Genomic DNA, 16,977 nt, shown 5'->3' with positions numbered 1-16,977 from the left:
TATATAGTGAGTCACCTGAAATGGAGATGGCTAAGAGTTGTTAGCTCAGTGGGTAGAGGATGTGTAGGTCATGACAGAATTGGGGCATAATGTGTGGAAATGGCTGTGGTGCTCTTTCCATAAATTCATACTCAATTTCCTCAGCCCTGTATTTTCCTGTGAGCAGTCCTTAAAGCATTGTGTGATTGCTTGGTCTCTTCTTCTCAGGAGGTTGCTCCCAAACCTGTGGTGATCTCTACCCCCACACCCACCATCGTACGTCCTGGCTCCCTGCCTCTCCATCTGGGCTATGATCCACTTCATCCAACCCTCCCCTCCCCAACCTCTGTCATCACTCAAGCTCCACCATCCAACAGGCAGATGGGGTAAGTAAAGAGATGAGGGGAGCCTGAATCTTTGCACTTTGTAAAAGTGTTCACTAAAACAGGGGCTGTTTGTGACTTCCCAAGGGCAACAAGTCCCTGAGTCTGTCTCTCAAAGGCAAGTTTGTTCTCTAAGAACAGAATCTCTTTGACTTTTTAAGTACATAAGCGAAGAGTGGCTGGAGGGTAATCTTTCCTTAATTTGGAGAGTTAATACTTCTTCAATCTAAGGAAAATCCTTAAGGCTCTAGGAATTTCCTCATAATGGTGGCAGTCACACAAGAAAAAAAAAGATTTCATTTGTGATCTTGCTCTGTTAGTTTATTGGGCACCACCAAATGAGGAGCTTTCTTCAAATCTAGTGTGCCCATTAGGCCATCAGGGTTCTTGATCTTTGCTGCCTTTGAATTCATTTGTTTGTCTGCAGTCCTGGGCTGACCCAGGCAGATTTCCTAATGGGATGACTTAAAATGTTCTTCCCTGTTACCTAAGGGTTAAGAAATTATCTTAAGGATTTGGCTTCTTAGAGGTTATTGACCCATGCACCTGCTAGGAAAAAAGAAAAGGAACAGCTTGAGGGCAGGGTAGAGCGAATCATGGAAGGTTAACAGAGGAGAATTTGGCCAGCGTATGTCATAATTCAGCTTACAGAATGACAACTTTGGCTCAACAGAACTTCTACATGGCAGTTACAGGGATGCTTGTTGAGTTGTTCTAAACCATTAGTAATCAGGATTCAATTCTACCATCTGAGTTTGCTTCATTTGCAAGCTATACAGATTTTGCCATTTCTTTCTCCATCTGCAAGGTAAATGAAGTTCCATTCTCTGCTTTTCCCATATTCAAGAGGGTGTCAAGCTTTTACAGTGCTGCCCTGTACTTTCCCTAACTAGACAAAACTGAAAAATCTGCAGTAATTACAGGAGCAACAACTATCGGCTAAAGGTCGGTCCAGTAAACATTTCGCTTGATGTGTTCTCTAGGTCTCCCACTGGTTCCCTCCCTCTCGTCATGCATCTTGCTAATGGACAAACCATGCCTGTGCTGCCAGGGCCTCCGGTACAGATGCCTTCTGTTATATCGGTGAGCTGTGTAGTTGGAGCAGCCAACCCTACCAACATGCTGATCCCTCCCTTCCACCTGAACAGTCATAAACACGCATGAGCCCCAGGGAAATGCAGGCCCTGGTCTGTAGTATTGAGCATGGCAGCCTGCCCAAGCTCTTCACTAACCTCCGCCAGTCCAGCACTATGGAACACTAGACAAAGGCTCATCTGGACATTTGGCTCCTCTCTAGGACCTGATTCTACCAGCCCACTGATTGGTTCATTGCACTTGGCATTATAGGTTACCTCCCAAATTGCCTACCACTCTCCTCAAGGTATAGCCCCAGCCCTTCTCATCCCAGCACTGAAGGATCAGGTTCCCTGCCCTGTGGTACTCCATGGGGGAAGGTATTTCCCAAGCTGTCCCTGCATGCCCTACAGGCGGGTTGCACAAAACAGGCCCTGACATGCCAAGTTCAAAAGCACTTCATTTTAGGAAAACTGTTGCCTCACTAATAGTATTATGTCTCCTCCTGGGTTTTCCAACCTTCTGTTGATCCAGCTGGCAAGACCTGTGTCCATGGTGCCCAACATTCCTGGTATCCCTGGCCCACCAGTTAATAGCAGTGGTTCCATTTCTCCTTCTGGCCACCCTATGCCATCAGAAGCAAAGATGGTAAGTATCTCCCAGCCCAGGGTAACATTGGGCTTTCTGAGAGAGGTGGTATTAGCTCAGTTGTTTTGAGTGAGCTGAGCAAAAGAACCTCTTGGGGCCACAAAGTCTAGAAAAGAAAAGGCCCCGATTCACGACTCCCATCTCTCTCCACCTTTCCATCCTGGCACATAGACCATGGCAGTGAAAAGAGGCAGCACAGATTGTTTGGAATGGAACACTTACAGTTTTTGTTCCAGGCTGACAGATGGAGGGTGGGTGAGTGGGCAAGGGAGCTGGCCAAGAGGTGAAGAGCTGCGTAACCGCCTCTGGCCCCAGGCCAGGAGAGAGCTGCCAGCCGGACGCCATAGCTTTAGCGGCCCCCACCCCACCACTGGGCCCAGGACAGCAGCCAGGAAACAGAGTCGACATTTTAGGGATCCAGGTGCTTGTTTCTTTCTCTCTCCCACTCCCCCATGCTCTGACATTTTCTTTTAATCCTTCTGTTAAGGGAAATTGGGATGGAAATTTACCTACCTGTAAGGTCAATAGTAAAATCTGAGCCCACCCTCCTCCTCAATAGAACCTCACGCTTTATTTTTCTTTCTTATCCTTTCCCGCAGAGACTGAAAGCCACCCTGACTCACCAAGTCTCCTCCATCAATGGTGGCTGTGGCATGGTGGTGAGTACCGCCAGCACCATGGTGACAGCCCGTCCAGAGCAGAGCCAGATCCTCATGCAGCATCCTGATGCCCCATCCCCTGCCCAACCACAGGTCAGTAGGGGCTTTGGATAGCTGGCCCGGCTGCATCACCAGCCCATGTTACTGTTTATGTCATATCTGTGTTTCATAGGGCAGAAAATCCGAGAATGAATTTGAGCTTCCCAGGCACTTCCTGTTCCTTTGGCTCTTGTTGACAGCTTGGCAACAGTAAAACATACATTCTTCATCTACCCTTGTGTCAAAATTACATGCAAACAGACTGAATAATGTAGAACCCTGGCGGGAGGAAGGAGAATGATCCGTTTTTTTTTTTTTCCATATGTGAATGATGGTTTAATATCTCTGCAGAATCCTCAAGAATGTGACAGAACTTGGCTTCAGGCCACATTGTGCATTCAAACAAGGAGGCTCCCTCGGTCTCTTTCCTGCCTATTAAATCTTACTCCTAAAAAACCTTACCTGATTAGACTTAAAACAAAAACCAGAACATAACTCTTTATTAACACAATGAAATATTATAGGATTAAGATGACTCCGTTTAAAAAAGTTTTTTTAAAAACAGGACTAGCATTGTGGTGTAGCAGGTAAAGCTACTGACAGCATTGACCAGCATCCCAAGTGGATGTCAGTCCATATCCAGCTACTCTACTTGAGATTCAACTCTCTGCTGATGGCCTGGGAAAAGCAGCAGAAAATGGCCCAAGTGCTTGAATCACTGCACCTATATAGGAAACCTGGGTGAAGGTCCTGGCTTCATCCCAGCCGGGGGTATGGCTTCCAGCTCCCCGGAGAGGAAGCAGCAAGCGGAATGTCTCTCCCTGTCTCCATAACTAACCTTCAAATAAGTAAATAAATCATTAAAGACAAAGCAACACATCTTCTCATTGCCAATTCAATACCTTTATATCACAGAGAAATTAGAAGTCTTTGAAAACCAGAGGGATCCCTTTTAGTTGTCCAGTTCTGTTCTCAAGAAGCTCTCAGTTTTAATAAGATTTTTTTGGAAATAGAATAGTCTTTAGTCTTCATACTGTCTGCCCTGGACAGGTGACAGAGGCCTGAGATTGGTTTCTGGAGTTGCCTCCTTTGCCCAGCTTCTCTTTTCCTCATGCCACCACCTGCTTCATCAGTTAGCTCCACATGTCCAAACATTTCATGGCCATATGCTACCTTAAAGCTTGGCCAACATCACAAGATTTCATTTGGGGTTTCTTGTTGGAAACTCAACCTACTCATTGTGTTGTAACCCCCTCCAAAGCTAGTTCCGGCACTGGAAAAGCCCCCGCCCACCGCCCAAGTTGAGTTGCTTTCCCTTTTGGGGGAAAAGTATGTGGCTTCTTCTCTAGCAACCACTCATTCCTTTCTTTCTCAGCCTTCCATGTATTTTATTTTATTTTTTTTACTGTCTTTCTCTGCATAACTGCCTATGAGAGACAGGAACGTAACCTTTCCTTTCTTTCATCTTCCTTCTCAAGCATTAGTGTTTACAAAAGAAGACAAAGAGATCGTTGAAAATCTCAAGAGAGGAATTATTGTCAATTTCTTGAAGAAAGTGTGTTCCCTTAGTAGTGAAAAGCAATGATCCAAAGCCACTTGTTCATTCAAAAGAGTTTGTGGTTTCCTCTCTTATTTATTTATTTTTTTTCTTTTAGGAGAGAAGATATAATAAAATCATTCTTTATTGTCTATATTAATGGAGGATATAATTCCATAGGGCCTGGAGTAGAGTATAATATTCGTGGGTTTTTTTTTTTAAATAAACTCATGCTTATTTTCATGAAACTGATGTGAGCTGTCATTTGAGAGACACTAACATAGATCTTCCTTAATAGATACAAAGCCAGAAAAGCATTTACTTTTGGCTTCGTTTTACATCATATGGTTTCTTTTTTGCAGACGGCTGACCTTCCTTTCCTGCATTTTGTTTCATTTTGGCTGCTCCTGTAAAATTGGTCTGCCTTTGCTGAGTGGGTACCAGCTGACAGAAAGGAAAGATGATCCAGAAGTGCATTAGGAACAAGGGACTGCGGCTTGAAGGTTAAACATGAAGGACAGTCCTCCATCACCAATCTGATTCACGTTTTTTTAAAATCTTTTTATAAACAAGCAAGAGATATTGAGGATAACTGATAACTGGTTATAAATTTTAAAAAGTATGCTAGTCCATATCTCCCTGCAGCAGCCCATGTCTCCCTGGTAGTGAAATAAATGAATGGCACATTGACAGAGAGAAGCATTGAGAGAGAGAAAGATCTTCCACCTGCTGCTTCACTCCCCAAATGGCTAGAGTGGTCAGAGCTGAGCCACTCTGAAACCAGGAGCTTCTAACAGGTCGGCCACACAGAGACAAGGGAGGCCCAGGAACTTGAGCCATCCTCCACTGCTTACTCAGGCTATAAGTAAGGAACTGGATGGAAAGTGGAGCAACCAGGACATGAACCAGCACCCATATGGGATGTCAACACCACAGGCATCCTGTTGTTAAGAAGCAGAAAGTGGACCCAGCATGGTAGCTTAGTGGCTAAAGTCCTTGCCTTGTACACACCTGGATCCCATATGGGAATTGGTTTATCTCCCAGCTGCTCCACTACCCATCCAGCTCCCTGCTTGTGGCCTGGGGAAACAGTCAAGGATGGCCCACAGCTGTGGACCCTGCACCCGTGTGGGAGACCCATAAGAAGCTCCTGACTTCAGATCAGTTCCACTATTGGCCATGGGCCACTTGGGGAGTGAATCAGCAGATGGAAGATATTTCTGTATCTCCTTCCCTCTGTGTATGTGCCTTTCCAAGCAAAACAAATCTATCTTGAAAGAAACAGAAAGCAATCCTAGAGGTTTTTTTTAAATGACATTTTTACTTGAAAGGAAGTTATAGTAAAATGAGGGGAGATAGGGAGAGAAGGGTCTTCTATCATCAGCTTCTTCCCTCCCCAAATGACCACAGTGGCCAAAGCTGGGCCAGTTGCAAAAGCCAGGAGCCTAGAACCACCTCCAAGTCTCTCAGATGGGTGCAGGGGCCCAAAGAGTTGGGCCGTCTTCTGCAGCTTTTCCAGCTATGTTAGCAGGAAGCTGGGTTGGAAGTGGAACAGCCAGGACTTGAACTGGCATCCTATATGGATGCCGGCACCACAGGTCGAGGGTCAAACCAATTCATTTTGTCTGACCCAGAATGGAACTGTGGTTTGCCCGAGTATGGGACTGGAAAGACCCAGGGAAACAGGGCAGCAGGAGGGACGGCTTCCAGGGAGAAGCCCAAGGACACGGTAAGAGGATAGCTGGCACATCCCTGTCGCAGATGCTACTCGGTCACCTGGTGCCAGGCTTGATTTGGAAATAATTCATGTTCCCATCAAATCACTCCTCTTCTTTTCTGGACACCAGGTCTCACCAGCCCAGCCCACTCCTAGTACTGGAGGCCGAAGGCGGCGCACAGTGGATGAAGACCCGGATGAGCGGCGACAGCGCTTTTTGGAACGCAACCGGGCTGCTGCGTCCCGCTGCCGCCAAAAGCGGAAGCTGTGGGTGTCATCCCTAGAAAAGAAGGCAGAGGAGCTGACTTCTCAGAACATTCAGCTGAGTGTAAGTGGGTCCTGGATGGTGGTTGGGATTGCTGAGTCTGGAAAGAAGGAAAAAATTGGACCAGTGCATCCAATGGAAGATAATAACTGGGTTACTGGAACAGACAGGGTTAAGCCACAGACAGTCTAGAAAGGATCTGAACTCTTAGAATTGAAATCACTTCCCTGAGGTTTGTGAAGGTGCCATGTACCCTCAAATTTGCTACAAGAATGAGTCATCCAGGGGTGACTTAGTACCCCAGGTGCTCTTAAATCATCAGTGGGATCAGTGGTCATAGACACTCAAAGGAAAGTGTGTGACCTCAGATAATGCACCTTCATGGAAGAAAGAAAAAAGGTTATCATGAGCACAAGTAGAACATTTTCTTTTAAGATATTTATTTATTTTTATTGGAAAGTCAGATATACAGAGAGGAGGAAAGACAGAGAGGAAGATCTTCCATTGGATGATTCATTCCCCAAGTAGCTGTGATGGCCAGACCTGAACCGATCCAAGCCCAGGAGCCAAGAGCTCCTTCCAGGTCTCCCACACGGGTGCAGGGTCATCCTCCACCGCTTTCCCAGGCCACAAGCAGGGAGCTGGATTAGAACCAGCACCCATATGGGATCCTGGCGTGTGCATGGCAAGGACTTTAGCACTAGGCTACTGCACCGAGCACCAAGTAGAACAGTTTTAAATCAAGCATTATTATTTTTCCTTCTTGTTGATTATTCATCAACACACTTAATTACAAAGATAACTAATAGATTTTAATTTTACATCCATATGTATGTAAATATGTGTACACACAGATGCCTTCCTGACATATTCATATTTCTAATTCTTTTTCTGTTTAACTTTTTGTGTAGAAGTCAGAGGAACTGTATATCTATTTTAACAGAAATTTGTCAGCAACATCTCTTTTTCTAAGATTTTTTTTTATTGGAAAGTCAAATTTACAGAGAGAAGCAGAGACAGAAAGATCATCCATCTGCTGATTCACTCCCTAAGTGGCTGCAATGGCTGGAGCTGAACTAATCCAAAGCCAAGAGCCAGGAGTTTCTTCCAGGTCTCCCACAGGGATGCAGTGTCCCAAGGCTTTCCCAGACCACAAGCAGGGAGCTGGATGGGAAGTGGAGCAGCTGGGATACAAACCAGTGCTCATTTGGGAACCTGGTACAATCAAGGGGAGAATTTTAGCCACTAGGCTACTGCGCCAGGCCCAGCATCTCTTTTTAAGATTTATTTATTTAAAAGGCAGAGTTATAGAGAGAGGCAAGCACGCACACACACACAAAACAGAGAGCAAGAGAGATCTTCCATTTGCTAGTTCACTCCCCAAATGACAACAGTGGACCTGGTCCGTCACAAATCCAGGAGCTTCATCTGTATCTCCCACATGGGTGGCAGGGACCCATACATTTGGGTCATCTGCTGCTGCTTTCTCAGGTGCATTAGCAGGGAGCCGGGTCAGAAGTGAAGCAGCCAGGACTGCCATGAGATACCAGTATCACCGGTGTCAGCTTAACGTGCAGCACCACAACACTAGGCCCTAACAATATCCTTAGTCATGGATAAGACTTTAGTGGCTGTGTGGTAGTTGTCCTGTAGGTAATTAGAAGGAATGGGGGTTAATATTATTCTGATTTTTTTTTTTTTTGCTAGAACAACAACGCCGCCATGAACATTGCACACACTTAGGTAGAACTATTAAACATATTCCTGAAAGTAGGCTTTCCTTACTCAAAGGCTATGTCTAATGTTACTTTGCATAAAATCATGTTTTTTGTTAATCTTATTTACTATGTTTTTAAAAATTTATCTATTTTTTAATTTGAAAGGCATATTTACAAAGAAGAGAGATAGAGAAGGTCTTCTATCCACTAATTTATTCCCCAAGTTGCCTCAACGGCCAGAGCTGAGGTGATCTAAAGCCAGGAGCAAATAGCCTCTTCCGGGTCTCCCACATGCGTGCAGGGTCCCAAGGCCTTGGGCCGTCCTCCACTGCTTTCCCAGGCCACAAACAGGGAGCTGGATGGGAAATGGGGCTGCCAGGACATGAACTGGCATCCATACCGTATGAGATCCTGGCTCATGCAAGGTAAGGACTTTAGTTACTAGGCTACCACACTGGGTCCTGCACCTGTGTCTTATTTCACTTCAGGAAAGACAGCCGAGGAAGCCTTCTGTCTCCACTCAGGACAGGCAGCAGGGATCTAACAATGGAGGATGAGTTTTCTTGATACTCTTTTCTAACGCCCTTCTCAGAATGAAGTCACGTTACTACGCAACGAGGTGGCTCAGTTGAAACAGCTACTGTTAGCTCATAAAGACTGCCCTGTCACTGCACTACAGAAGAAGACTCAAGGCTATTTAGGTGAGTGGCTTACAACCAAAGCCAAGTCAGGCAGCCATAATGTGCATGTACTGAGTGAGTGTCTTAATTGTGTGCAGTGTCATAACCCGTCCTGAATGTTCCGGAGACTCAGACTGATGCACGAATAGCCTTTAGGGAACAAAATCCACAAGAATTATCTGGATTCTGCATCATGGTTGAGGGTGAAGGCACTGAGCTGAGGAGAACGCAGGAAGAATCTCTCAAGTCTTTTCCCTGGGGTTAGATCTACCCACGGCCAAAATAAGTCAGCCACAGCCCCATGTGGATTAAGCACCATGGGGTGCTAGTCTAAGTCATCAGTGGGATGTGATTAATTGGGTACTTATTTTGTGTTAGGCACTCGACCATCCTCTCAGTTCTTTCATGAAATTGCTATCACTTCCTTTTATATATGAGAAAACTACACTCAGATCAGGTTCCTTGCCTGAAGTTTCAAGGATAGTAAAGTGGTACAGCCAAGATATATATTCAGTTGTTTTTTATTCTGAGACACTATGTAGGCCTAGAAAAGATTTAAATGGCAGCTTTTTACTTTTTTTTATTTACTTATTTAAGAGACAAAGCAGCAGTAGACTAAAAGCTCTTATCCACAAACTCACCCCTCATATGCCTGTAAGTAGTCAGGACTGGGCTAGCCCTGGGCTCAGAGCCAGAAACTCAATCCAGGTCTGCCATGCTGGTGGAAGGAATCCAGTTCCTGGAGCTATCACCGCCACTTCCCCAACCTGTATTAGCAGGAGCCAGAGACACGTGTTGAATTCACATTTCCACAGTGGGATGCAAGCACCTTAACCTAAGGCTAAATCCCTACCCCTGTTGGGGGTCCGTTTATCTTTTCTAATGACAGACTGATGTTGATTTCAGCTTGTAATCTATGAGTACAATAAAAGAATGCCAAAAAGAGATGGCCGCAGAGCTATGCTCAGGACAAGCTCTGCTCTGAAGTTAAAATTACTGTGAATAATTTGCTTATGGATAGTAAAAGCAAATAAATGCCAGTTTCCCTTTGCAAATTAAATAAATTCACAGAAATGTTGACTATCAAATTTTGTTATATTGAATTATTTTCCCACTAGCTGTCTTTATCATGTCATAGACATGTTCCCATAGAAAGTGTAACCACATGACCAGTTTTAAGCATCTCTATTTAAATTTTAATATGTACTTCAGGGTACATTCATTCATTAAGCAGATATTGATTGAGTGCCTGTTCTGTGCCAGGCACTATATTACATCCTGGCAAGCCAAATATATTAGATTAAACCCCTGCCCTTGAGGAGCTTATATTTTAGTAGGTGAGACAGACAATAAATAAGACAAATAGGTAAAATACGGTATGTTGGATAATAGTAACTGCTGGAAGAAAAAAAAAAATAAACCAGGGAAAGGTAATATGAAATGTTGGCAGAAGGACTGAAATTTTAGATGAGGTAGCATTTGAATAATAAAGACCTAAAGACGTGAACAAGCCAGCCCTGCATCTGTGTGGGCAGGAGGCACAGCAAACACAAAGACCAGTGCGGGAGTGCTCCCGGGACGCTCCACGCACAGGAGGCGGGGGCTGGCCACAAGGCCAGGAAAGGGGCAGGAGCACTTCTCACAGGGTCTCAGTCACAGAGCGGGCCTGGCTTTGACTCTGCACTCGGGGTGGACCTCAGGGGGTTCTCAGCGAAGTGAGCCCAACGATGTGACTTTGATTTAAACAGGATCACTCTGTTTGTGACAGCGGGGGCAAGAGGACAAGGGGAAGAGGCAGACAGCCCACTTTGGAGTCCATAGAAATAATACAAATAAGAGGTGATGGAGCCTTGGACCAGGATGGTGGCAGTGGATGTGGTAGCGAGGGGTTGCAGTCAGGATGTGTTTTGAAGTTAGACTGATGGGGGTGATGACAGTCCACCTTGCTTATGTGAGAGAGAGAGAGAGGGGAAAAAAAAAAACCTTTTTTTTTAAATGTATCAAAGTCTTCAGCTGGAGCAACCAAGAATGGTGTTGTCATTAGTTGAGGGAAAACCAAAGAGGAACTGGTTGGGGAGAAGCTTTCCTTAGGAATCATGTTAGACTGGCAGCTGCAGATACCAAGTAAGCATCTGTTCATCTGTCATGCACAGGTCAGAGGAAGGGCCAGGGCTGCAGTGCTGGAGGATTCATTTTTACATCTGTGGAACTGGACCAAGTCCCCAAGGGAGAGGGCATAGCTAGAAATAGAGAGGGTATCCCAGGACTGAGCATGCAACATATCCAGGCTAAAGAGAATCTACAGAGATGGGGAAGAAGCCAGGGAGGACAGAGGAAAACCAGCTGAGTGCCGTGGTCTGTCAGCCTAGGCAAAAAGGCACTTAAGTGACCAGCTGCTGCAGCTTCCATGGATAGACTGAAGCAGACAGGAGCTCAGTGGGCATGTAGTCCACACAGCAGTGTTGCGCTCAGTCCCTGCAGGGAAACTGACAAGCAGTCAGCCCATTAAACTACTTACTCATTACAACTGGTTGTAAGGAGGTGTTTAGTTTCTGCCAGCTGGTGTAGATCTTATGGTGGATGCTTACCACAGACAAGTAAGACATCGTGTCCAATTCTGAGAAAAGGAGCTGTGGCCAGGGAGCTCCTGGACTGGCAACTCCTTAAAAACAGGGCACCCATTTTATTTGCTGTAGACCCAAGAGCCTGGCCCCTGGATGGTGTTGAACACACGTCTGATGAATAAATGGGTCCATGCTCTGAAAGCATGGAGAGTGGGACAGGCAGTTTCCTGAGTGTAACAGGAAAGTTTGCAGAGGCAGCAGTATTTAAATCCTGAGAGAAGACCCAAGCATTCATCAGGAGATCAGAAATGGAATCCACTCTAAAGGTTTGCCATGACTCCACACATGACTATTTTGGCAACAATAGAAGTAACGAGAGGTTCAGTAACATGGCATGGAATTATCTTTGTGCACAGTCTAGATTTTTGTGTAGTGTCAAAATGCTATACTGCACTTTTGGTTTAGCAGAGATCATGGGAAAGGTTTTTGTTCTGAAGATTTTTATTTATTTTGATTGGAAAAGCAGATTAAAAGAGATAAAGAGAAACAGAGAAAGATCTTCCATCCCTGGCTCACTCCCCAAGTGGCCGCAACGACTGGAGCTGAGCCACTCTGAAACTAGCAGCCAGGAATTTCTTCTGGGTCTCCCTCCCATACGAGTAAAGGGGCCCAAGGCTTGCCATCCTCCATTGCTTTCCTAGGCCACTAGCAGGGAGCTAGATGGGAAGTGGAGCAGCCAGGACACCAGCCAGTGCCCATATGGGATCCCGGTGCTTGCGAGGGAAGGGCTAGCCAATTGAACTACTGTGGCAGGCCCCAGAATATGTTATCAGTCATGAATAACTGACCAGATGTCCGCCAGGAGGATCTTCTTTGTGGTATTACATATTAACCGAACTTTGGCCAAGGACTGGATGTTTAGAGCATCCTGTGATTGTAGCTTGAGCCTTATCGGGTTTGCCTGTGGAGTACAGCTGCCCCTGTGGAAATTAATCTGAGAAGATCACAAAAAGGAGACTCAATTTAAACTTATCTTTGAATATATGAATGAGAAAAAGTGGGTTCTCAGCAGGGGCAGTGAACCACATGCGCTGCCAAGCCTCCATCCTTCAGATGCAGAAGGCACCCTTGATGGGGAGGGATGGAGCTGACTGTAGCCTGGGTTTTGCTTCCCTTCTCCCTACTTCCCATTCTCTAACCCACAACTTAGAAGCCAGGGTTGATAGAACAGAGGAGTTTCTCAGGGGCTCCTTTAGAACAGGCAGGCCTGCCCCTTTGCCCACCATGCTCTCTAACCGTCTGCTCTCTGCTCTTTGCCTTCTTGCCCAGCAGAAAGCCCCAAAGAAAGCTCAGAGCCAACGGGGTCTCCAGCCCCTGTGATCCAGCACAGCTCAGCCACAGCCCCCAGCAACGGCCTCAGTGTCCGCTCCGCTGCCGAAGCCGTGGCCACCTCAGTCCTCACTCAGATGGCCAGCCAAAGGACAGAACTGAGCATGCCCATGCAGTCGCATGTGATCATGACCCCACAGTCCCAGTCTGCAGGCAGATGATGCCTCCCCTGGTGGAGAGGTCCTCGGCCAGAGCTTGCCCGCCCAAGAGCCAAGAGAGATGTCATCTTACCACCTCCCGTCTGCCTCTGACGTGGCCTTAAGGGGGGAAACGTTGTGTGTTGTGAGTATGGACAGAGGTGGGCTTTTCTCTTCCGCCGCATGGTCGTGTCTGTCTGACACCTGTACTGGGGCTTCCCAGCCCCAGAGCCACATAGCTCATCCCCCCAGCGTGAGGTTCCTGATGTACCCACAGCCAAAGGCCTTTCCAGATGGTATGGACAGTTGCCCGCCCCATGCACGTATACCTGTCTCTTTTAACACTAACCCTTACAGTTGTAGGTCGGGTGGTTTTCTCAGTTCCCTTGTCTCTAAGCCATGGCTGTTAGTTGTTCCTTCCCAGCGTGCCACTTCCTGCTAGTTGGAGGCCGAATCTAATGGCTCGCTGCCCACTGCCCAGCCCCAGCCTCCCCATGGACTCAGGACTTTGTCTCCCAGCAGCTGCTTATTTATCCTGTCTCCCCTTCCTGCATTCTGGCTAGAACATCTACCTGCAGAGAATGCAAGGTCACCTCTGATATATGAGGTAGCCATCTTTTCCAGCTCTTCCAGAAGCTTTATTCCTTCTCCCTGCCCACCACCAAAGAAAAAAGAAAAGAAAGAAAACCCAGGTTCTGGTTCCTTTTCATCTATTTCCAGAGCTGTCTGGGGTACCTCGTTTTGTCTCTTGACTTTACCAAGGCTAGTGACAGAGTCAAAAGACCACTAAGCCTTGGCAACCTCATCTTGTGGCCTTAAAAGATACTGCCTGGTGGCAAAAGCGGAAAGAGCCCAGAATCTGTCTGATCTCCTCTCCCCTTCACCTTCCTTCAGATGAAATCACAGGGACAGCCAGGGACAACAGAGCTCAAAGCTCCATTAGAGTCCCACACTCATTGATTCAAGGTCACCACCCAAAGCATGCATGCTGTCCTCATTGGTCATGTTTCAGCACCCACCTCTGCCTCCCTCCTTGCCTCGCGTACACCCCGCCTGCCTGCTCCTGCTGTAACTAAATGGGTCAGGTGCAGCCCTCTTGGAGGCTGTCACTTAGGGGACTTGCAGTCCCCAGTTCTTCCACCATCTTAGACTCACACATCTGCCTTCTTTTCTAAAGAGAAGTGCCAATTACCTCTGGGACTGCTGTCTTACTAGGTGCCTAGCCTGGCCACTGGCTCTTCCTGTTCCTGCACTGTCAGTCTCTTGCACTCAGTTCTGCTCTCTGACCCCTAAATGTAGTACTTCTCCAGGACTCAGCATGATAGCCAAGTCCTGAGTAAGTTTTCTTTCTTTTTCTTTTTTTTCCAGTGTTTTTTTATTTTTTTGAGAGGTAGAGTGACAGAGAGAAACAGAGATCTTCCATCTGCTGGCTTATTCTCCAGAAGGCTGCAATAGCCAGAGGTGGGCCAGGCCAAAGCCATAAGCCAAGAACAATCTTCAGGTCTCCCACATTGGTGCCAGGGGCCTAAGTATCTGGGCCTTCCTCCACTAGCCTCCCCAGACGCATGAGTAGGGAGCTGGATCAGAAGCAGAGCAGCCAAAGCTGCACAGAGCTCCGCAGAGGAGCCCAGGGCCCAGCCTGCCTTGGAAACTTATAACTGCCTCTCAGTCACTGTCACCTTGAAGAGTTGTGTCACAAAGAGAGAAGCTTATTGCTTCTTCCCTTCTTTCTCCTTCATAAGGACCACTGGCCTTCCCTGGGCTCTAAACTATGCAGTTTTTCCATGGCCATCAAAAGCAATCCAGCCAGAGGCCTGTGGCTAGATAGGTCAGCTTTAATAGCCTTCACCGTGAAATCCTTCCAGTTGTCCCAGAGCCACCTTCTGCCATCTGCCTGGGTCAAGAATGTTTTCTCCATCTCTCCTACCTCCGTCTCAAAGACCTGCCAGCTTCCTTTCTTACTACATCTTCCAGAATTGGCTGTAAGAGAATGAGAAAACATTCTAAGGGATGCACTTCCCATTTCCAAGTGAGAAATAGGTGACTGTGTTGGGTGACTTTGTTTCAGGTCGCCCTTCCTGCTTTTCAGAGCCAATGCAGAACAAGCTACCCACAGCTCATCCTCTGCCCACAGGGCCTCTACAAGAACAGCCCCCAAGGTCATCAGACTAGTAAATACGTGGCAGACGGTCACAGGCAGGTTGCCACCTGCAGGGTGTGCACTTGCCCATGAATACCCACAGCCAGGCCTGCGCTCAGGGCTTTTCCATCTGACGGCAGCTGCCTGGGATTTTATCCTACTTTAGTTTTGGCTTCCTTTGTTATTGTCTGGATTTCCCACCGGCAGCCTTGCCTAAAAGCTTGATTGAGTTTACGACTCCTAAGGAGCCTCTGAAGACCCTGGACTATTTCTCTATCCCCCATCAGTCAAGTGTTTTTAAAATTAAGAGTCAGTGGGTCAGAACATCTGCTAGTGTTAGATGGCAAACTTACAAGGAGGGTCTGTTTAGTCCCTCAGCTCCAAGGTCCACTTCTCTTGAGTCCTTGGTTCGTTTCCATCCATGGAAGGTAGTTTGGGCACCCAAGCAAGAGACACTGCCAGAACCATGGCAATGGAATGTGGGGCCCGGGGACAAGACCAGAGCCATGCAGCTCCCTCAGGGGGTCCCCTTCCCTCTCCCCTCCCCCAGGAAGGTAAACTGTTGCTCCCCCAAAGCTGCTCTCAGATCTTGTTACTGCTGCCAGCCCTGTAGCCACTCGCACCTCACCTTGGCCTTCTGTGGGCCTTCTGTGGGCCAGAATTGAATAGCCTGGAGCATGCACTGCTCCCAGGGGCCTATAGGAAGGAGCTGGGAGTGGGGACAGGATGGAGGCCCTCTCTCCACGCACTTCCAGAGACATGGCCGGGCACAAGGTGTCAGAGCCACGCCTTCTGGCTTGCGCTCTCCTTTTCCCTTAAAAGCTGGGTTAGAATTTTTTTTTTAAGCCTAGAGAGGCGCCTGTGCTGTCGGGAGGCACAGGGGGTATACGGCTATCTCCCCCTGTTGACTGTGCCCCCAGATCCAGATGCCAGTGCTCTGCCCCTCTGCTTGGCTGTGTAGTGTAGGTGTCAGGGACAGGAACTGGGCTCACCGCCCCTGGCCTGGCTGCTTGTTCCTGGCTCCCTTCTCCAGTCACTGCCCCCAGCACCGCCCGTTCTGTAGATGGAGTGCTGTGCCCAGCTGCACGTGCCGAACCCTCTCCCTCTCTGGTTTTGAGGCTCCTGCTTCCCCACCCCAACAGGCTCCTTCCAGGTGCTAGCCCTCCGAGACAGTGTGACCCACCAGAAATCTCGTCTCTCCGAACTTCCTGCCCATCCAGAAGTCATGGTCTCCCATTAATACTGTATGTTGTCTGGCAGGAAGGAAAGATACCATTTCTTCTGTTCTTTGACTTCATGAGCAATCTGCCTAGGCACCAGTCCTAGCTCCTCCACACAGGCCTATTTTGTGCTTTTTCTGCTTCTCTTAGGCAGAATCATGTCATGGCAGGAGCGGGACAGGTGAGGGTCCCAAGGCAGATGAGGGGACCCCACTGCACCGCAGCCTCCCACAGCCCTAAACATCCCTCTCATCATAATGAACTGAAGCCTCCATGTTTCTCCTTGCACGTGCATATGAAGGTAAATCCCCAACCCCACCGGGTGAGGAGCCTGCAGTCGCTGCAGACCCCATTGGCACCCTCTGCCCTGGGGACATGGTGTCTCTACGGTCAAGTCTTCCTCCAGGATTGAGGAAAGGCAGGGGAGAGCAGGGCAGGTAAGGCAGTCTCGGTCCACTACAGAAACAACAGCTTTGTCCTGTCGCTGCCAGGGCTCGTGTGGTTTCTGTAATGGGGCGGGAGGGAGGCCTCGCCAGCATCAGCTGCTGGCGGCCATGTGCTGGCCGGAGACAGCCATGAGCACCAGTCTGAATGTTTTTTACACTCCGAATCACTGTTGCCTGGGCATGTGCTGGAAACACACCTTCCCTGGCCCATCTCAGAACTATCGCCTCAGGAACTCCAGGCGTTTTGGCCAAGCACTCCAGATGAGTCCAATGCACACTAAAGCTGAAGAAGCAATGCCTTAAGGGCAAGCTGGGAATTCCTTAACAGGGTGTTAAAGACTTTTTAAGTACCATCTTCTGCCTTATCAATCAATCACAGAGT

General features: G+C 47.6%; 1 protein-coding gene across 2 annotated transcripts in view; it reads left to right on the top strand.

Moving 5' to 3' along the window:
- ATF7 (activating transcription factor 7) overlaps positions 1 to 13,445 on the top strand; it is a 97,042-nt gene extending 83,597 nt beyond the window's left edge. For both annotated transcript variants that reach the window (XM_040979783.1, XM_040979786.1), the window contains exons 6-12: positions 208 to 365; positions 1,346 to 1,445; positions 1,971 to 2,084; positions 2,684 to 2,836; positions 6,167 to 6,364; positions 8,612 to 8,720; positions 12,596 to 13,445. In XM_040979783.1, the coding sequence (XP_040835717.1) occupies positions 208 to 365; positions 1,346 to 1,445; positions 1,971 to 2,084; positions 2,684 to 2,836; positions 6,167 to 6,364; positions 8,612 to 8,720; positions 12,596 to 12,813 (1,050 nt within the window). In that variant the 3' untranslated portion in view covers positions 12,814 to 13,445. The remainder of the gene's footprint in view (positions 1 to 207; positions 366 to 1,345; positions 1,446 to 1,970; positions 2,085 to 2,683; positions 2,837 to 6,166; positions 6,365 to 8,611; positions 8,721 to 12,595) is intronic.
- The last annotated feature ends 3,532 nt before the right edge of the window (positions 13,446 to 16,977 follow it).

Source organism: Ochotona curzoniae, unplaced genomic scaffold, assembly GCF_017591425.1.
Source record: "Ochotona curzoniae isolate NIBS_2020 unplaced genomic scaffold, NIBS_Ocur_1.0 contig_1014, whole genome shotgun sequence".
In the NCBI taxonomy this organism is placed as follows: Eukaryota; Metazoa; Chordata; class Mammalia; order Lagomorpha; family Ochotonidae; genus Ochotona; species Ochotona curzoniae.
This window is presented reverse-complemented; position numbering and strand designations above follow the sequence as displayed.